The following is a 22,154-nucleotide window of genomic DNA, read 5'->3' on the forward strand; positions in this document are numbered from 1 at the left end:
AAATTCAACAGTGTTATTGCTCTGAAAAATTGCAAATCATTCAGCCCCAGCAGAGACAGACAGACAGACAGACAGCACATTATCTCTGACAGTGACAGGATAATAACTTTCGGTTGCTTGAAGATTCCTCAGAGAAAGGTCAGTGGTGGGAGTCATACTGTACCTGGCCAGTGTGCTCTGTCTCGTCCTTGTTGATAAGGTACATCAGGAAAAACCTTTAGAGAGAGTCAGGCCATTGAGACAAAACAAAAATGTCAGACCCAAAAAGAAAACACAAGACAAGCTTTCACACTCTCCTACATAAATATTTGAGAGTACATTTGATTTCCCCGACACCATGTTAACAGGAAATGTCACACACTGTGTTACTAGGAGACAATTTCTGACGCAAGTGTCAAACAAAGTAACACCATCTCGTCTCAACACCGAATCACCTGTTGTTTCCCAAATCCAGTGTAAATGACAACGGGCTGCTGTATCTCTGCGGGCGTCGCAGCCTGCCAAATCCTGATGAATACTGTATGAGAGCACGCTATCACAAACCTATTTTCCAATAAAGTTCATGGCATTAAATAGTAATGAAGCAACATAATGAGGTCGCTCTCATATCCTCCGGCCAGCTGACTGTGAGCGCAAATGGACTGAGACTCTCTATTGTCACGGGCATTACACAGAAACACTGGATAAGCAGGGAGTGCAGGGGAAACACGGAGACAGATGGAAAAGAATACCTGAAGGGATCTAGTGTTCTGGATCACTGGGGCTATTAGTGACTGTGGCCCTGGTGCTGTGGTGATGTGCTAAAGCCATCAATCATGTGGTTAAATTACAGAAACGAGGCAACACATGTTGGTGTGAGACAGTAATAATTATTACATTTGCAGCGAAAACTAAAAAGGTTACGTAAAATACTCCGAAGTGGGATACTCACAGGTAGTTGGCCAAATTGTGCTCTTGTAAGGTGTGAGTCTCAAAGCCGTGAGGTGTGGTGTCAAAGTAGTCGTTACCGATCCCACAAATGAAACACTTTGTCTGGGGACAGAAAATGAAAAGATAATGAGAGCACCTGCACTCTGTTGGATATTTGGCACTTTCTTTAAAGGGGCGCTCCACTCAGTTTACCCATTAAGATCAGCTTACTCGTCATGGTTAGCACTACTCAGCCTGTGAACAGTTCTGTAGTGTAATCTGAGCTTTTTTCAAGTCTGAGAAAATAACGATGATGATGTAATCAGGGCAGAGATGGGTAGAAATACATCAGGAAATATCTTGCTACAAATTACAAACACTTGCTCATCAAATGTATGAAAATAAATAACAAAATATTGGAATTTGAATTTGGATATGACATTCAAAAATACAAAAAAAAAACACTACACAAACTGCTATTATCACATTTTAGGCATGTAGTAGCTAAATATGGGTCTGACCTTAACCACCTTACTGTACATAAAAAACATGACCTCTGCCAACTGACCACATTACAGGATGTCTTATAGGTGGGAGGCATCAAGTTTAGGGGTATACGCTTGGTGGTTTCTGTCGGTCAAATGCCTCATTTCAACTGCATGTCACAGCTCGACTCCACTTGACTCACTTTTGGTACCAGTGGTCTCATTTATAAACAGTGTGTCCGCACAAAACAAGGCCTGAAAGAGGGGTACACCACTTCCCACTCAAGGGTTGTGAAACTTTGACCCATGCTTACGAACATTTTGAAGATGGGAGATTGTCAACGCAGACGGTGAGGTGGAAGCCTGATTGTAGAATTTGTTGAATATTTTTTTGCCATTGTTGGCTTTTGTTCCTACATACATTTTTATTATGGAAACTGTGCACTGTTTTATAAATAAGACCCCAGGTCCTTTTCTGTATTTCATTTTTCAATTTGATTCTCAGCAGATCGCCGTAGCACCGCCACGTGAAATTGCAGTAAAATGCCTGCACTTTGCCAACTGTATGACACAGTCTTACAAGCTGCCTTTTTTTAAAATCCGGGATGAGTAAATAAGGAAGGTGCAGTTGCTATTAACGGAAGCTTGGCTATTTAATACTGGCAGGTTTGTCCAGGATCTCTCTGACCACCCTCTAGTGTTAGCTCAGCTCACTTGAAACTGCGACCAAGTTGGTACCAACAAAAGTATCCGGTGCTATGGACAACTTTTGTTGATGGAAAACCAAAAAAGAGTGAGTCAAGTTGAGTAGACCCATGCGGTATCATGCAGTGGAAATGTGGCAAAAGCGACTACTGACTGACAAACAGCCAAATGCAACCTGGGGAACTGAACAGTTTGGCTACTTCTTTCAGGTGACAGTAAGACTGGGCATTTAGCAGGTCCTTTTTTCAAGTGCAGTAAATATAAGAGCAGTGAAGTAAGTAAAACTCTCAGATCTCCAACTTTACGAGCAACCAATTCAACAAGTGCAAAACTCACAAAACCATTACAGCAGGGTATGATACAGTACAGAATGGCAGGCGAGAAAGAGAAGCATCCCCCAATACAAACAACAACCTCAACAAAAATATCCTTTCCTTGTGTGACCCCTAACACTGCAGTCCAGGAGAACATAGTATATACAGTAAATACAGTGTCTTCAGTTTAAACCTGGGGATAAAAAAGTGTCTTTTCTGAGAATGAAATGAGATTAAATTATGTATTTTTAAGTATTTCAAATACACAAATACAAGCTATTAAAGTTTTTTGTCACAAATTACATCTTATTTTTTTTCTGTTCAGCAAAACCCAAATTAAAAAACACTCAAAAGTCATTAAATACACATTTTAAAAGAAATTTACTAATATCGCCCATCTCTGCACCAGGGTTATCTGGGCTAGCTTCACTTGCTCATGTTTTATACTAAGTATTTATTTTCCCCTGTCACTGCAATCTCTTCGGGACCAAAAGTGTGCTCTGACCTTCATCTGACTGACTTAGAAGAGTGAAGAGAGATGGATGGCTCAAAAAACAAAAGTAGGCCACATGTCTAAACTCAAGATGTCCTGAGAGGAAAGGAATTTCCTTTTCTGACAGACAGTGTTAAAGTTAAGGGGCTAACTTTCTGTAAAGTATAGCAGATGTAGTATGATGTCGGGACAATTTAGGAAGCCGGTATACATGCTGAAGATTAATTCCTTCGTTGTCTTTGTTATAGCACTATAGGTGGTTTTAGTCAGAACAAAAGCAAGTTGTGTATCCCTGCTGAGTATTAACCTCTCTCCTTCCCATCCTCAACCCACCCCTGCTTCCACTGAAACCTCTTCAGCGCTCTATAGGTCAGATGTATGGGTGAGAATTAAATCTCCTCTCACCTCCATATCCTCTTTGACTTGTTCCTGCTGGTCTCTCAGCTCTCCAAAGGCATCAATGATCAAACCTGAAACCACAAAGAACCTGCTGTGAGCATGTCATATACACTGTAACTGTGTAACCACAACCTCACACCATTCACTTTCCAAAGACACAGTATGGAGTGTAATGTCGATCTACTGCTGTGATGAGGTGTACTCTGGGAGGAATATCACTCTTTGCATTTGTGGCTATAAAATCGTCATACAGTAGGTTTTGTTGAGGTAATCTCAGGATATTTTGTCTGGTGGAAAAATACACTACAACCACAGAGTAGAAGCAATGGACGTAGCCTCTGGGTCTGAAAAGGGAAGGCATTGCGGAAGCGCCTTAAACCTGCATTCTTTCTAAAGACCACTCCAGTGGTTACAAAGAGAAACGTCAATGAAAAATGACCCTACTTCTCACTTGATCTATTTCTAGGGATGCAAGATATTGGATTTTTTGCCGATATCCGATATGCCGATATTTAACAAGTCATTTGACCTTAACGGATATCGATATATCTAGTTTTCTCCCTACCTAAATTTAGTGATAATCAAGTCTCTTCTGTAGTGCAATTAACATCATATTATGCATGCATACTCCTATCATGATGGCCGACAAGCAGATTGAGACATGAAATACAATACGTTTCCATGTATGTGGACAAAGCATGGTGGACCATTCTGTTTATTTTAAAGCCGATATTGGCCAGTACTGATGACATGCCAATTTTATCATGCATCCCTATTTATTACCTCAGTAAACATTTTCCAAATGAGTTCATGGTCTCAATCGCTAGTTTAAAATCATTGCCAATACATGACAGCACGATGCTCATTTTGTAAATTGTGGTCCCATTTGGAGAAAATAGACAATAAAGCAGGATATACGTTAGGGTGTGGCTACCTTGAGATTGTCAAGTCGCTACTACAGCAACCTGTCAGTCAGGATAAAGGCGTAGCTATGCGTATCCTCCCCCACCCTCTCATCCAGATATGGTCACTTCTGGCTCCAAAACCCAAGATGGCAATGGACAAACTGCCAACTCAAAACACCAGCTACTTACCAATGACTGACATCAAATTGGCTACATCCCTGTCTGTTATACAGTCTATGATTAACTATGACACTCAAAAACAAACACGACGCCTTCTCCCTCCACCTCCAAAAAAGATGTCTGAGCTTTTGTCACTATTGACTAGAACACTAATATTAACCAACTGTTTTACAGAGATTGGATAAGAGACATCCTTTATTCTCTTACATTGGAAAAAAATCAGACTTTCGTTATGTGGTTATGAAAAAATATGGCATCCATTCTTCCAGTTAGTTAAGACAATTCATTTTCCACTCATTCTTGATTGATGCAAGTTTTGTGGTTTGGAAGGGTTCCATTACTGTGTTTGTCATGACATAGGTGATATGCTGCTGCACTGACCATTAGTGTCTACTGTGGACACGATTTACTGTTAGCTGAACGATGTGGTGGGGTTTTTTTTCTTCTTCTTTTTTTATGTTCATTGTTGTGATGTTTCAGAGTGTGAGCACAACGCTGGCGCTCACCCTGGATGATGGCCAGGAGGATGACAATGACGAAGAAGAAGAAGGTGATGTCAAAAAGGATGCGGTAGAGCTCATAGGGGTCACCAGCCGGGTCCTCGATCTCGTCCCCAATGCCCCCTCCTGCTCTCACCCCAACGTACATGTGGAACAGGTAACACTGTGGAAACACAGAGGGAAGGTGAGTACCGACCTCTTTAAGTCAGTGTTGGTGTCTGGGTGTGTTTAAAATGAAATAATATGAGTGATGGATACTAACAGTCATCATGTCATCACACTTCATATCTGGCTCATCCTCATCCTCGCTCTTGTTGTAGAACTTCCTGAAGAAGTTGAAGGCCACCACAGTGTAGAGATAGACCACAACTGCCAGCAGGCCCACTGTCAGCACCAGCTTGAGAGAAACACAGACAGCGGTCAGTAAAAGATAACCCGGTAACCAGTCACACATATCATTTTTATATTCATAGAAATAAATGTTTACAATTGATGTATAATTCCATGCACAAGCAGCTCCTCCACTGATGAATCTAAACAGCAACAACAGTGGCAGCAGCAATAAACCGCACTTGGATTGACAGTGTGATTGATCTGCCCACAGGCAGCTGAGTGGGGGAGGTGTCGGCGATTCCTCGCGGCCTCGCCATTTGGGCGCATTTTTCACCCTTGGAGATTGAGGTGACATTACATTTTGATTTGTGCCTCTGGTCAGTTGACATGAGAACCCCCCCTGCAAAAACTGAAAGTCAGAATTGGGAGTGAAATGAAGGCAATTGAACCATTTGAACTGAAATGTCAAAGGACGCTGGGTGCATCGAAATTTACATTTCGTCACAATGACATTTACGCATCCTCGCTTCCTCCACTCTCTCTTTTGCCTCAGTTTTTCCAATGACGGGGAGAGATACAATTATTGGATGTAAAGTTACAAGAATTGACACGACACAAAATATTTACCCATTTCAACACCCTTTATCTATTACAACATGTTGCAGAGAAGGCAACACAAGTGCCAACCATGTATAGAAAGTCCAGAGACACAGATATTTCCCCCAGGAGTTAGAAGACCAAATCAGACATAAAAGGTGAATAAGAATACTCAGATGACCAGACCCATGCTGCTCTGTGTCTGACAAATGTGTAAAGGGCCTGTAGTTTTCTCATATCTAAGCAAAAACCACTTGATAAGCAAACAGCATATCAAGCATGGAGGGATTATGAGACAATAGGCCCCTGGGCACAGATATGCATGAGGCCCCACCACCCCTCCTATTGTACATGGGAGCAGACTGGGGATGTCAGTTTTGGTTAATTTTGCTTTCAAAAAGCAGACACCCATTAACCAGTACTAAGCAGTTCGTTTTTAAGAAGAAAAAAAGACATAAAGTACCAGAGGCCTTTCCTTTTGGCCTTTGACTCAGTGAGCTTTAGCACTGTATTTCAAAGTGAGCACTGTCAAATTAGAGGTGGTGAAATTTTAAATGTTTGTAATGTAAATGCCTCGCCTTTCGTTTTCTGTTGTCTTTGCTGACAGACCACGGGCCAGCCACGTTAACATTTGGAAACAAGCCCACCGCCCACACTCCAGTATCCACTGGTTTCTCGGCTGCTCTGCACTGCGCACTATCTGGGTCGTGAGGGAGCTAACATTAGCTAGCTGGCTAGCAACACCAATAACTCCGTGATTAAAGCTGGTAATGCTGTCACTGTGGCGAAACGCGTTCCTGCAGAAACATTGTGTCCACCCTCCGGTCTCCCCCCTGGCCGCCCCAGTTAGTAAGCTGCCTCATTTTTGAACCGCAAAACCCTTTAAACATTGTTTACAATGTTAGCACCACTAAATGTGCTGACACTGCTAACAGCAGTATTAAGGGTGTTCAAAGGCCCGAAAGTGAGCCTCTCACTCACTTTGGTTTCTGTTGTCTTTGCTGACAGACAGCTGGCCAGCCACGTTAACATGTGGAAACACGCCCATTGTCTAACCTCCAGCCTCCCCTGTTTTCTTGGCCACTCTGGGCACCACCAGGGTTACGGGGAGCTAACGTTAGCTAGCAGCTAGCACTGCTCATTCTACCATTTTGACTAGTAACGCCATCCTAACCCAAGAGTTTTGCTGTAGAGACACTGTGCCCACCCTTGGGTCTCCCCCAAGGTCACCCCGGTGAGTAAACAGCCTCATTTTAAACTGTAAAATCCTATTAGAATTGTTTGCTATGTTAGCACCACTAGCTGTGCTGACACCGCTAAGTTGGTGGTATAGTCGACACTGCTTAAGGGGGGTTTACAGTACAAAATTGAGCCTCTAACTCATTGGGGTGAGCTGGGGGGAGACCAGGGGGTGAGCACAATGTCTCTACAGCAAAACTCTTGGGTTAGGATGGCGTTACTAGCCAAAATGGTAGAATGAGCAGTGCTGCTAACACTAGCTAGGTTCTACCAGACCTAGGTGGTGCGCAGTGCAGTAAACTTAAGAGTAGCAAAATTAACCTATTAACCAGTTAATTTAAGTGTTGACGAACAGACTTTGTGGTGGATTTGCCTATTTATTTCTGTTGTTTTGGATACCTTAGGATCTATTTGTGGTTTTGTGTCTCTTATCGTAAGTTTGTGTGATCATTTTGTTTCCTTGTTGTTTTGTGTCTGTTTGTAGTTATTTTATGTCTTTTTAGACATTTTGTGTCTCTTTGTTGTCATTTTGTGTCTGTTTGTAGTTATCATTTGTCTCTTTAAGGTCATTTTGTGTAATTTGTGGTAGTTTTTGTCTCTTTAAATTTATTTTGTGCCTCTTTGCAGTTCCTTTGCATCACTTTGTGGTCTTTTTGTGTCTCTTTGTAGTCACTGCGAGTCTCTTCCTGGTTGGTGCATGTTAATTTGAGTGACATTTTGCAGGTGAAGGCCAGGGGGACCCCCTGACACTTTGGGCCCCTGGGCCTGTGCCCGGTAGGCCGATTCAGTAATCTATCCATAATATCAAGGCTTGACTGCCCAATTTTGCCTCAGTCTTTCTGTACTCTGGTGTCAAAAAAATGCTTCAAGCTGCTTTAAGTTAGACGAACAAAATACACAAAATCCTGCATCTTATACAATTCTGTTTTGTTCCTTTGTTCTTTTTAAATAATCTGTTAAAAAATCAGGGCGGCACGGTGGTGTGGTGGTTAGCACTCTCGCCTCACAGCAAGAGGGTTGCCGGTTCGATCCCGGGCGTGGGAGCCCTTCTGTGTGGAGTTTGCATGTTCTCCCCGTGTCAGCGTGGGTTCTCTCCGGGCACTCCGGCTTCCTCCCACAGTCCAAAGACATGCAGATTGGGGACTAGGTTAATTGGAGACTCTAAATTGTCCGTAGGTGTGAATGTGAGCGTGAATGGTTGTCTGTCTCTATGTGTCAGCCCTGCGATAGTCTGGTGACCTGTCCAGGGTGTACCCTGCCTCTCGCCCGATGTAGCTGGGATAGGCTCCAGCCCCCCCGCGACCCTCAAGAGGATGAAGCGGTTAGAAGATGAATGAATGAATGAATGAATGTTAAAAAATCAAGCAATAGATAATAGATAATAACAGACTGTTTGTGTTGCCATCTAAAGCAAACTGAAACATCATACATTCATTCTGCCTTAACTGACGGTGCTGACAACAGACTTGACACCAGTATTATCCAAAATACCATCAGTGGGACAGGAATACAGAATCTGTGGTAAGAGTGGCTTGTGGTTGCACATCAGGGAATAACCAGGCGGTGGTTACAGCCCAACCCTGACCACTAACTCTGCAGTGACCCCTGCTGCTTGAAAGAAGACCTGCATCCTCCTCATCCTCACCTGTTTGCCATTATGTGTGACAGAGGAGAGGATGGTGCGGAGGGTCTTGAATCCCATAGCGATGTCCAGCAGATGAGCAGCAAAGAAGAAGTTGTTGTAGTGGCCCAAGATGGACATGGTGGTGTACCACACTAGATACAGGAAGGACTTGTGAAGAAACAAAATGAGACAATGATCAGGATCCATCTGTCCTGTCATAACATCATCAATCAACCCATCCATCCAGCCATCCATCATATCATTGACTGCCATGCATTAAAACCACAAAGCACAGCCATTAATCATCCCAAACTGTACTCAGACTCACATTGTCTGTAAACACCACTCCCATTTTCCAGATGTGGTACTTTGTGTCGATTGAGCTTAACCTGACAAAAAAAGAAAGGTTGATATGAGCGCCCCATATTTTCTATTTGACCTCTGTTTTTGCTCAAAGCTGTTTTAGCCTGACTTCTCTTTATCTGTCTGATCTCTCACCATGACACCAGAGAAGCCTCCTTGGCAACAGTTTCCTCTGTAGGGTTGAAATCCAGGGCACTCTTGTCCAACCCCAACAGCTCTGCTATCCTCTCAGCTCCATACAGATCTCCATACTTTTTGATCACCTACAAACAGCAGCAAACAGAAGTACATAAGCAAGTATAATCAGAATGGTTTCATGGTGTGTTTGCATAACAGATAACACAAAAGTTACACTTACTTTGCGTTTGACAAATTTATCCCAGTAGTTGTTGGGGAAGGAACTGGTAAAAACAGAGAAAGAAATCAGCGTTAATCTTTTGGTTATAAAAGATTCCGACTCAGAGCTGTACTGTCGTTGACTCACGGAGTATTGATGACCAGTCTGTCCCACTGTCCTTTGATGTCATCATCCGATGGCTGCTCCGTGATGTAAAGGCCAGCAAACTCTAACTTCCTGGCTATCTCCTTCTCACGTTTGAATACCACGAGGGGCACCTTGGACATGAAGGGAAATTTGGCTGCATTATTAGTGCAATTAAGGAAATAACATACGGTGATTGATGTCAACATTAGAGTGAGGCTTGAGACGCGTATTTCTGACCAAACCCGACCCGAGTCTGAGAGAGTAGTAACCCAGCATGACCTGAACTCAACAGGCAGCCTTTTTAGTCCTATACCATCAATATCCCTGCATGGTTTTTGGTAGTTTTGAACCTCCAAAAGGTAAGGCTTATCTAGGCTACATGAATATTTGCAGCCTGAAATAGCCTATGTGTTGTGTTCATGCCTCGTTAGGTAAAAAAACCAAACCCCAGGCCCGAACAGGAAGTAGCAGAACAAACACAGTAGGTCTGTTTTTATGTTGTTACTGTACCTTTAGATAGTAGTATCCCACTACACACAGGAACGATATGATTGTGTGCAGTATAGCCAGACAGCGGAGCGTTGGCGCCATGTAACCTGTGCTCTCCTGCAGGACGAAATACTCAAGGGCACCCTCATCTTCCTCCTCCTCCCCTGTTCTGCCTCGGCCATCCCAGGGGTCTTCATCGTCTGAGTAATCACCTGTCACCTGAAAACAACGCGACATTTAAAAGTGTTTACCAAAGCATATTCTGTCCTTGTACTGTACATATTATGACACCTTAATTTCAAGCTTACTTTGTAGAAGAGCAGAATGAAGTTGATAGCAAAGGCAACAAAAAGTGCCAGGAAACGGAGGTTGTAGAAGTTTCTGGCCAGGTAATTCTGCAAAATAATAATTCCTGTGTAAACTGTATGTATGCAACAAGCTCATTTTTACTCTCAACACGCTTAAGCTAATAGTTCTGGTGTTATTTTTATAAGACAGGTGCGAGGGAAATATCTGACCAGCATCTTAGTCTGGTAGACTTCCAAGCCAGCGAAGAAGCTGGCCATGAAGGCCTCCGGTGGTTCTTTCTTCTGGCCGAGCCTCTTCTTTGGGGCTTTCTTCTCCTCCACTGAAGGCTCTGGAGGGGCTTCGTCTTTGGCCTTGTCATGGTCCTTCTTCTCGCCATCTTCTGAACTGCAATGATAATGTCTCTGTTAGTGGCAGACAGATACATGCTGATGCAAGGTCACAGATACACACACACACACACACACACACACACACACACACACACACACACACACATATGCATATGTGACCTATGAGAAGAATAAAACCAGACAGGCACAGTATACCCAGGCTGAATCCAAATGTCCGGACTTCCCAAACTTGCAGACATGTAGACTTTGCAGGCGTGTTCTCAAGAAGTCTGGGAGGGCTGTCCAAATCCACAATTCACTAGTCCACAAGGGGCCTCAAGTGAACTGTCAGCAGACTTCCACTTCACCGGACATCACTAATTTCAGTGCCCACAATTCATTGCAAAACAAGGGTGATGTAGTTTTTTCCCCAATAGTCTACAGTTATTGTAGCCCTAGTCTGAGTGGGCGGAAGTTTGCTGCAGAGATCAGCTTCTCATTGGGCGGAACGAGCCACCCGCTGAAGTCCCACCCTACCACCTCCGGTTGTGTCGCAGTTTTCAACCTTTCAACACGTCCTTTACTAACTTTTGCGGTGTTTGATCTTTGCGAAGTTTGGTCTTTGATCGATGTAGCCATTTTTCTGCCATGGTTCGTGTCCTGTAGGCAATATTTTTGTGGGTGTGTTACACCAAAACCTGTTTCCCCCCGGCAATATTTTTGCAAGCGCACCGTTGCTGTGGCACCGCCCAGAACGATTGTGATTGGTTAAAAGAAATACAAGCAGCCGGGGCGTTTTTTTCTCCAATCTTAAAGTGAGAGTCGGCCCAGCCAGACCTTTCTTTTCTTGAGAAAGGTCTGGTGAGCGAGACTGTTGTAGCCCATTAAAACACTACTTCAGTCATGTAGACCAGAAATAATATTCAGTCATATCATGACACAGAAATATGTTCATGTATAGGCTGAAGAGGAAATGAAAATGCATTTTATCATTGCAGCCTAACAGACTGCGCAGTGTAATGCCAAATATATAAGCTAGAAAATTGGCTGAAAAACAGCAAAAGGAGGTCTTCCAATCTAAGTAATACCCAGTTTATTTAGTCATAGTCCGGTCCTGTTTACAAACATTTCTGCTTTTGAACATGTGAAGACTGTTATATAGAGATGTATGAATATCATTTTGTTCAGTCACAAAAAGCCTTTACATGGGATTTATATCTTGTTATCTGCAGGGACAGATGAGCAGACAGAATATGACAGAGATCATTGTGTACATGACTAGTTGCTGCTTAAACGTTTCCATGACAACGAGTTAAACAGACTTGAGGCCTGTCTATCAGCAGCAGTCTGTGCCTCGCAGACTTAATGTGATGACAGTGAACATGTCACATTATACAACTGAAGTCCGCGAGGGCTCAGTCCGCAAGTCCACAGGGTGGACATTTGGATTCAGCCCCAGAGTCGACCCTTGGAACTCATCCACATTCACATCCCGTCAGGAGTTAAAGGTTAAGTTCAGTATTTTGTAACCCAAATGTTATTTTCTGTTTTTATGTCTGAAATTTGGTATTGAGTGAGGGTGCTGCAGGTGCAAAACAAGCTGCAATGTAACCATTAAGGGCATACAACCACCGTCAGTTTACGTCCACTAAAAGTGCTTGTTTTTGACACTGCCGGGATCAGATAAAGTGTGTGACAACTTATAGAAAGGACTTTACAGACAAAAACATTTTTGTTAAAGAGTAAAAACCTTTTTGTTTAACCAGAAAAAACCCTGACATTTCTATGTCCATAGTCACCAGATTCCATTTAATTAAACAGTAATTTTATTGTATAGAGCCAGCATATTTCATATGCATATTCCAGAGTTGTTGATTGTTGGAATGGTAAAGAGATGAACCAAGATAGTTTTTGAGAGGTGTTTTTTGTGTTCTTGTTTTTTTTCTCTTGCTTTCATTGATTTTAAATGATGTGTTTCACGCAGACAAAATAAAAGTTTATTTAAATGGAAGCTGGTGGGTTTAGCAATAGCGTTTTTGGGGTTGTTTCTGGTTAAACTGCTGTTTCTGGTTTAGGACTGTTTTTATTTAATCATTCCTGTGTTTTTTTTTATTTCCCTGTGGAGCACTTTGGATAACATTTATTGATTTTAAATGTGCTCTATAAATAAATCTGATTTGACTTGCCTTAAACAAAAAGGATCTTACTTTAAAAAAAATGTTTATCTCTGCAGGGATCTTTTCCATAAGTTGTCAGACACTCAGGATAATAATCTGATCCTGTCAGTGACAAAAACAACCACTTTTAGTGTAAACAGGCCCTCAGTGGTAACATTGCAACCTGTTTTGCAGCTGCCAGCTGTAGCGCTCTCGCTTAATTCTGGACACATTTCAGAAATTGTTGTTCCATTAGTCACTTAGACATAAAAACAGAAAATAAGTTCCAGATGGAAAAATACCAAACTTTCTCTTTAACTTAAATCCTGTTAAATATCTGATATTTTTCATACTTGATGCTCCTTTGAAAATCTGAAAATGTTTCACTACAGGAACTATAAAGCAGACACTGTTGCAGACAGTGAAACACTCTGCACCATCAGAAAATGCTTTAAGATATAAATGACATTAAAAACATATCAGTTGCAACTCTTCTGAGGATAATTAATGAAAAAAACACTCACTCTCCTTTTTCTGAATCAGATTTGTAGTCTCCATTTACAGCCCTCTTCTTTGCAGCCAACTATAACAAACACATGAGCATCAGTCACTTAAACAGTTTGTTCAAATATAACAACAAATGTGTTTCAAGACACGTCAGTTCTAATGTTGTAGTGTCTCTAGAGTCTGTCAGTTTAGACATGATTAGGAGTAGAAGTACTCTAACTAAATTGGCTTTATAATGAGTACTGACCTGTGCCTTCTTCTGCTTGACAGCGCTTGCTATGGATGGAGCATCTCCCACCACCACCTCAGACACATCCCCCAAACCTGGCTCGGTCCCGTGCTTTCCCTCTTTCTTTGGCTGTATGTTCAGCAACTCAGCCATCAGGTCTGCCTCTCCTGCCTCTCCCTGAGCCATCTGACCCATCTCCGCCAACGCTGACGCTTCACTCGCCTCCATTTTCTCCATCTCTAACACGTCCCCGTGGATCCCAAACTGAGTGGGGTCTGGCATGTTTCCTAAAATGTCCGTCACCTTCATGTTCTTGGCCCCTTCAACGAGGCCGCCCCCGAACATAGTGGTCCACAAGATGTGGAAGAAACCCCAAATTAGGCTGTAGACAAAGTGAAAGAGTCCTGTGATGATCATCCAGAAGAAAGAGAAGAAGCCTCGCACCATCTCCTTAATGCTCATCTTCCTGAATTTTCTGTACTGCCGCCTCATGCTTTTTAGAGTGAGCAGCTGGCGGAAGTGGCAGAGACTCTTTTTCATGGAGATGCAGGCGACTGTAAAAGCCGAAGAAGACTCCAGCATCACACTCTCCTCGTCTTCCTCCTCCTGGTGTTCCACCACACTCTGGTTGTCGTCCTCATCTTCCTCTGGACGCTCCACTGGGTCTGGCTCGGAAATCTGAGAGGCTAGCTGCATCTCAAAGATGGTATCTTCACAGAAGTTGACAAACAGTTCCATCTTCTCACTCTCCCCGCCTTCGTTGACGACATCGAAGATAAACTGCCGCTTTGACTCTTTCACTTGAGGCTTTTCCCACTGGGTGCGACTCGACTCAGTGATCTCAAAGTAAACTCTCTCAATGCGCTTGGCTCCACCCATGATTTCAATACGACCCAAGTAAGGCTCAAAGTAGCTGAGGACACTCTCAGCCAGATCGAGGAAGGTTGAGAGGCGAGCATCGTGAGGCATATGCTCGGAGAGGTTAGTCAGCAACACAGCTACATTAAAGCCAATGTCCTTGGCGGGTTCATGAAATCTCTCCACAAACTGCTCGTAGTTGAACATGTCGTTCTCGTCGGCCTCCGCACACGAGAGAAGAAACTCGATCTCAGACTGGGAATACTGTTTCTGGTTCTCCATAGACTTCTGGAAATCTTTCTTTGAGATGACCCCTTTACTTTCGGGGTCATACTCCTTAAAGCTGTCCGAGGTAGTCAGGTCCTTTAACTTGAGGAACATGTCAAAAAATTTTAGGATCATCTCCACGTTGCTGGAAGATTCCACCAAGGTGTCCACCATTTGTTTGCCAATAGTGCCATTGACAACGTTACCTGTGAAGAAACAGAGGAAGAGACCAAAGCAAAGGTCAGTACAAATAATAACAAGCAACACTCAGGCAGATTCAAGGAGCAGTGTCTAGGACATAGTGGCATCTAGTGGTGAAGACTGCAGATGGCAACAAGCTGAAGCTTCTCCCGTGTGCCAAGCGAGCTCCTGGTTAGAATTCCTTCAGTGTTCATTGTTCAGGAGGGTTTCAGCGCAAACTGAATTATCCAAAGAGGTCTCTTCCAAAAAACTTAAGATACCTCGGACTGTATCTTAATTGCAACATGACCCAGTTTATGGTGATAAATGAAAAACAAACTAAGAGAAGAGTGTTCTGCGACCAGAAGAACTAAAGATTTGACTGAATTAATTTTCATTGCAATTTCTTCCTACAATCTGTTTTCTGGAAATTGGGGATCAAATTTACTTTGTAGTTTGTGCTTTCTATGATTGTATTCCTCCAACAGTGTAATCTTTTCCTCCCCTGACCACGATGGTTTTCTTGTCTTGTCTTTCTGCCATTTTTTCATAGTCTAACTATATGCCAATTTTGTGAGAGGATAATAGGCATCACAAGTGTGAGTCAAGGCAAACAATCTCCATGGAAACTTCTACTGCTGCAGTGAATGAGTTAACGTTTTTCCTTAACTAAGGAACCTTTTCGGGGATTCAGTGCAACTGTGTAAGTCCCTCAGCTAAGGAGAAATTAAGCCTTAAGTGTCATACTTATCGAGAAAACTGATGATTTAAACCAGTTAAAACACTATTTAATCGGTTTTCCAAGGCTGTTTGGCTCATCTATGATGGCTGAAAACATGACTGGCCCTATCCAGAGTCAGTGTTTTGTTTTCTGTTCTGGGCTACTCTGGTGGTGCAATATGGCGGATTCTGTGACGAGAACCAGCCCCCTGTGTAGATATAAACAGCTCATTCTAAAGTAACAAAAACACAACAATTCTTATTTTCAGGTGATTATACACTAAATAAAACATACTTACTATATTACATTCCATTTCAGCCAATATATCCCCCTCTCTTACAAACTGAACCTTTAAGCAAAGCTGTTCAATGAAAGTCATAAAAGACACAATCCTATCCTATGCTATCCTGCAAACTAATATGATGAATCATCAAAAGTAAACCTTCGAGAAGAGAGAGCATCATGACGATCATGTCCTTCTGCAGGTCCAGCAGCTCCTTCAATAATTCAATCTGACTGGAGTCCTGTGAGGAGAAGACGAAAAAAGGAAACCTTGTGACTCACACAGCACTATATCACACAGACTACTGATGGCCTGCCTGTTAGAGTATGGCCATGCTGTCTAATATCCCTGAGAGATCAAGGCTGCCTTAGATTGTTAGGACCCACGATGGCCCTGCCGGGGCCCAGAAGGGCCTTCTATGTAACATCCATCCATCAACACCAGGGTTAATGTTATTTTACTGTCTAAGAGCAGATGGCTAGGTCAGTCTGACTCATTTAGGGTCTCTATGGAGTCTGTATTCAGCATGCCATAAATCTGAGGCGTACTTTGATGTGCTAAATCCAAACCCGTCCACCTGTGCTCTCCCTCATATAGGCTTCTACTGTCCTTTCTCATGACCATGAGATAAGGTTAAATGGCTGAATTTCATCCCATTCCTTGGTTATTGGGCAGGAAGGAAATATTATGGATTTGATGGAGTCATACATCATATAGCTGAGTGGAATGACAAATGTAATTGTAGTGCAGTAGCCTGAGGTTATTCCTGAGCTTGGAGAGACCTCTAGTGGCCACAGATATTTTAAAGGAGCCTGATAACACCTAAAACTGGTGGATAAATTACTCTGATTTTTACTCAAGTAGCAGTACTACCACTCTGTAATCCTTTTCTATATCTATACAGTAAACCTGCCCAATAAAGGCAAAAAAATGTCATCTTTTTCAGAAATGTAATCTAGTAGTTGATCCAGTAGAGCCAATTTTACTTACTTTTTCCAATGACAAGCACTGTAATCTAAAATACTGCATCATATTTTATAAAATTATCAGATATTTTATGTGTAAAATCTTAATCTATAACTATATTAGTAGCTGTCAAGTTCATGAAGCGGATTAAAAAGGACAATATTTCCTCCTGGTAGCTTCAAAGGTAGCTTAAAATAGAAATATCTGAGTACAAGTACCAAGTTCTGTTCCAAAACACAGCAGCATCACCACTTTATTGCAGACAAACGTACAAACCTGAGATAACTTCATCTGCATGTTGGCAAAAACATGTAAGAAGCCCACCACTGCGTCCCACAGCCTGCTGTGAGCCAGACTCTGCTGGTTCCCAATACACGGACCCTGGTGCACACAGCATCGGGTAGGTACAGAGAGAGGAGAGATTATTATTCAAAGCATTATAATCAGTCTTTTAAGCTCAGGTTTTTAATTAGTGCATGTTGTGGTGCAGTATGTTGTGATATGGTACCTGTATATACTCAGTTAAAGAGTTGAAGACCTGCTTGGCCACTGCCAGCGCTTTGGAAAAGTTTCTTTGACCTGCCTCATCTATAATATCTTTACCAGAGTAGTACCAGTAGAAATCACTGATTGATTCCTAAAAGAAGACAGAATAAAAATTATTTAGCACATTAAAGAGCAGTAATGATTGTTTCGGCTATATCTGATTGTAATAACATCCCACCTGGAGTCTTAGTAAGTAGTCTACAGTACTAATGATGATGTTGACTGTAGTTGTGTTTCCTGTCTGAGTCCTCAGGAAGTTCTGAAAATCTAAAAGAGACAAGAAAAATAAGATGGAAAAAATAACTGGTTGTAGTTGAGTACATTCCCAACACCAAACATCTAAAACAGTGACATGCAGCTTATTTTTAAGTGGAAAAAGACAACTTTTCAACTTTTCCCCCCTTGACATTTGCAACATGGTGGATTAATAAACAGGCCTATTGGACACAGGCCCAGGGGGCCAAACTGTCCGGGGCCCCCCTGGCCTTCACCTGCAAAATCTCACTCAAATAAACATGTAATGACTACAAAGAGACTCAAAAGAGACTCAAAAGAGACACAAAACTTAATCAATTAGAAACAAAATGACTACAAAGAGAAACAAAACCACCAAAAAAGACACAAAATTACCTCAATGAGACACTAAATTAAAATGAAACAATCATAAGGAGAAACATGATAACTACAAAACACACACACACACACACACACACACACACAAAACAACCAAAAAAATCCCAAAAAACAAAACATGACCTCAAAGAGACAAAAAAATAAACAACAACAAAAAAACAAAAACAAAATGACTACATAGAGACACAAAACAACCCCAAAGAGACAAAGAACAATTACAAGTAGTCACAAAACAACCCTGGTCTTCAAATGTCACTCAAATTAACATGGACCTACCAGGAAGAGACTCAAAATGACCAAAAAGAGACATAAAAAGACCACAAAGTGGTGTAAAGGAACAGCAAAGATGCACAAAATAACTACAAAGACACAAAAGCCACCAAAAATTACACAAAATGACCTTAATGACAAGTAAGTACTACAAAGAGGCACAAAAAGACCTCAAAGAGACACAAAATTGCCTCAAAGAGACTCAGAATTACCTTCAACACACAAAACGACTAAAAGAGACAAAGAACAATGACAAGGAGATACAAAATGACTTATAAGTGACACAAAACAACCAGTAAAGACAGAAAATTACCTCAGAGACGGAAAAAAAAAAATCTGAAAAAGATGCACAACGACTACAAACAGACGTGAATCCACCACAATATGTGTGTGTCTTGCTCCTACGAAGAAAAGGCGGTGAGGCCTTTTGCACATCTGTGCCCAGGGGCCCATTGTCTCATAATCTACACATGGTTTCCACGTGGTATTATTGTTGGCACCATTGTCACAAAGCACCGGATCGATGACAGTTTCCCTGAGAGCCTAGCAACGAGGCTCTTTTTCTTTTGCCAAGTAGACTTTCCGCATTAACTTTTCTTTACAGGGGATAGTAATTGCTAAGAACTTACACTGATACTCTTTGGTAGCTGAGGATAGCTACAGATAGCTACTGGGGAAAACAAAAGCGCTATGGTTTATGCACTTGCTTTGTGTCATAAATCGAGCTTTTATTTTCCCGTAAGGTTGTACCCAGTGTATAATGAAGGCAAGGCTTATAGAGAAGCAATCTAAATGCTGATGGTGTCATTATTCTGTAGCCATTACAGCGCAATCAACATTTCACAATGATTAGTTAAAGCAAAAAAACTTGTCTATTGCCACTTTAAGTTTGGTTTATGGAGAAGTGTCCACCTACCATTGTTGTGGCCCTCACAGAGAAGCTGCAGAAACCTAAAGAGATCCTTAGTGAACTCATCATTCTGCAGTACCTTGGAACCTGAGGACAGGAAATGAGATTAACTGCCCCTTTCAGTGATAAGAAGGTCAGAGACCCATCATTTTAATGTCAGTACAGGCATAAGGGCTTGCATAGCTTTCACTTCCTCATAAAGCTGCTGTCTAGCTGTCAAACGGCATCAAAATATGTGCACTATAATAGAGGTTCAGAACACACAGAGGAGGTATAGTGCATCATCTCACAAATTAAAACAAGGTTTATAATAGGGATAAAACCGAGCTCTGTTGTTAAACACCAGCAAAGCTTTGTTGCATCTTACAGACAAAGCTTCGGGAGATTTATTTCTTAGTACACGCTGGTTAGTATCATCAAAATTAATAAAATAATAAAAGGTCCCACACAAATGACAAGCACTGACTTCTTACAAACGAAGAAGTGGAGAGATTTGAGTCAGTTTAGGGCACCTGACCATGGACTGAACAATCTATCCAGATGTCATAGAAGAAGCATGCATGCGTTCCTTCAGTCCAAGGTACAAAGAAGGAGGTTGTATTGCATTCAGGATAAGGGAAGAGGAGGAGGAGGAGGAGGGAAGGGGACAGGGGGTAGAGAAGGACTGGAAGGGGATGAGGAGAGGGAGGAAGGCGTTGATCGGAGAGCAATCAAGATGTCAGCATTGCATAAAATGAGTAGAATCTAAACCATGTATTTACCCCGCTCACTCACGTTGACTGCGACCGATGAGATAAAAAACATGATCAGAAGAAAACAAACAAACAAAACAAAAGCAGACATAAGCAAAGGAGAAGACATTGATATTCAATCAGAAGAAGTAGGAACAAGAAAGAGTGATAGCGCTATAGATATATATATCTTTACATACTCACATTGATTGGCGACAGAGACATGCGGTTACAATTAGACAAAGTCTTAAAGTACAGTCTGCTCGCTAGGCAGGTGTTTAGACTACAGGTTAGACAGACTAACAGTTACCATCACTTATGCCTGAGCTTATGAGGTGAGAATGAGCTGAGTATGCATGAGAGAAACTTATAAATTTATATACTGTATGTAACCCATCAGATCAAATAGAGACCTCTGATTAAATGTGCAGTTTTCATGTGGATGTACTCGTGACTGTGAGTGCTTTTACGTGGCAGACAAGGCCCAGACAGGACTTAGACATACAGTAGCACAGGTTTACCTGCATGATGATGACCAACAACATGACACACAAGAGACGCACGTGACATGAAGATGGGCTCGCGCAACAGCAAACTAAAGAGCAGATGTTTCGTCAAGCTAACGCTGCGTCATTCATCTTGCAGCCCATTACAAGCCTGACTAAAGGACGGTAACGCCATGAATGAGACACAACATGCCACAATACGATTTCTACATGGGTCCTCGGTGGTATCTCTGATAGCGTGCACCGTGGTTTGGGCCACATCTAAAACACTGAATGGCTGAAAGCTTTTAGTGTTGCTAAAGAGAAAGGGTCCATCCGCTGCACAAATAAATCTATAAATTTCATAAGCTCTGTTTTATTGTCAGTTTGCAAAGATACTCTCAGATCTGCAGTAGATCAGCATTTAGCAGCAACACAGTGTAGCACATAAACTGCTGAACTCTTAGTATTGAGGTTCTGTCTATACACAAAGCATAAAATCATTCTGTGCCACAGATATTGACTTGTAAGCTTCTTATTCAGTAGCACATTAAGGCCATAAATATATTGCATCAGCATGATTAAAAGTCTTATGATGTAAGAGAAATCAGTCGCTCATATTGTTGGTAAATCAACGACTAGAACGGTCTCTGAAACGTTTACCATGTTTGTTATCCTCACTTACTTGATCCTTCTTCAGTAACCATCCCCAAACCTTCAGCTTTATTTTGCCTTTCAAATGCATTTAAGTCCAAAACACTGTAAGAGACAAAATACAAAGCTTAAGTTATGATACATTTCATTTCTGTATTCTGTATTCTGTATATCTGCAACATGTACCTTAAATGGACACTCCAGCAATTTAGCACTGCACTCACACTTCTACATGTAATGGTCCAAAAACAGTTGGCAATAATAATAACAGTTGACTTTTAGTCCCCAATATAGGTCAATATATAAAGGTCAGTAGTTCAAAAACATCTGTTTGTTAAAGAGGTTTGTGTTTGTTCATTGTGTGTCAGCCTTGACAAAGCTCCACCAGAGCCACAGAAGACAACTTGCTCAGCAGTACTTCCTGTGACTAGTCATTGACCTTTAAAGGTGGAAGCTGCAATTCTGAAGAAAGATTGTTGATATTTAAACGCAACACCCAAACAAATACGCCCCTCCCGTCAGTGCCCCAATTGAAGCGCCCCTCTGGCTCCCACTGCCTTTCTCTCTCTATACATCAGTGGCATTTCCCAGTCCCATGCACAAGCACAAACACCCCCCTGTTGTTGATTGGTTGGAATAGTGTTGTGTTGTTGTTTGTTTCCAATTTACAGAGCTGGGGTTGCGTATAAACACTAGGGCTGGGTATCGGTACTCAATACTTCAATACCATTACCCCAAACACATTCGAGTCTGCATTGACCTCTCTTCTTCAAAACACTCATCAAAACTGCTCCAGTCCACGATGCCTGCATTTGATCCTTTTTGCACCAGGGATCTGATTCCAGGCCATCCTGACTCGCTGTCGGATCAACAAACTTTCTGTTGCTGCCATGTCTGGAGCCACTCTCATCCCAGTGGTCAGTTCAACGTCTGCCCAGTTAGCACAAGCTAACACAGCAGGAGCAGCTATCCCTGCGACCTGGACCCGGATAAGCGGAGGATGACGAGTACGAGTACGAGTACGACGGGCTCTACTACATGCTGCTCCATTCAAATTATGGGTATCAAATAACATACTCTATGAGTATCACGGAACTGGAT

General features: G+C 42.0%; 1 protein-coding gene across 12 annotated transcripts in view; it reads right to left on the reverse strand.

The window, feature by feature from the left end:
* The window catches only part of LOC125900452 (ryanodine receptor 3-like), a 157,059-nt gene that overhangs the window by 3,489 nt on the left and 131,416 nt on the right, over window positions 1-22,154 (reverse strand). For 7 of the 12 annotated variants that reach the window (XM_049595456.1, XM_049595447.1, XM_049595449.1 and 4 more), the window contains 22 exons: window positions 21,085-21,158; window positions 19,945-19,962; window positions 19,190-19,270; window positions 17,549-17,637; window positions 17,333-17,461; window positions 17,101-17,205; window positions 16,018-16,099; window positions 13,568-14,880; window positions 13,338-13,396; window positions 10,538-10,712; window positions 10,328-10,414; window positions 10,041-10,238; window positions 9,531-9,661; window positions 9,405-9,447; window positions 9,182-9,309; window positions 9,012-9,072; window positions 8,705-8,851; window positions 5,153-5,287; window positions 4,897-5,053; window positions 3,312-3,376; window positions 932-1,032; window positions 164-215 (listed from right to left, as the gene is read on the reverse strand). In XM_049595456.1, coding sequence (XP_049451413.1) covers window positions 164-215; window positions 932-1,032; window positions 3,312-3,376; window positions 4,897-5,053; window positions 5,153-5,287; window positions 8,705-8,851; window positions 9,012-9,072; window positions 9,182-9,309; window positions 9,405-9,447; window positions 9,531-9,661; window positions 10,041-10,238; window positions 10,328-10,414; window positions 10,538-10,712; window positions 13,338-13,396; window positions 13,568-14,880; window positions 16,018-16,099; window positions 17,101-17,205; window positions 17,333-17,461; window positions 17,549-17,637; window positions 19,190-19,270; window positions 19,945-19,962; window positions 21,085-21,158 — 3,430 coding nt within the window. The remainder of the gene's footprint in view (window positions 1-163; window positions 216-931; window positions 1,033-3,311; window positions 3,377-4,896; window positions 5,054-5,152; window positions 5,288-8,704; window positions 8,852-9,011; window positions 9,073-9,181; window positions 9,310-9,404; window positions 9,448-9,530; window positions 9,662-10,040; window positions 10,239-10,327; window positions 10,415-10,537; window positions 10,713-13,337; window positions 13,397-13,567; window positions 14,881-16,017; window positions 16,100-17,100; window positions 17,206-17,332; window positions 17,462-17,548; window positions 17,638-19,189; window positions 19,271-19,944; window positions 19,963-21,084; window positions 21,159-22,154) is intronic. The other 5 variants (XM_049595457.1, XM_049595453.1, XM_049595452.1 and 2 more) reach the window with 1 other exon arrangement.

Source organism: Epinephelus fuscoguttatus, linkage group LG14 (genome assembly GCF_011397635.1).
Source record: "Epinephelus fuscoguttatus linkage group LG14, E.fuscoguttatus.final_Chr_v1".
Lineage (NCBI taxonomy): Eukaryota > Metazoa > Chordata > Actinopteri > Perciformes > Serranidae > Epinephelus > Epinephelus fuscoguttatus.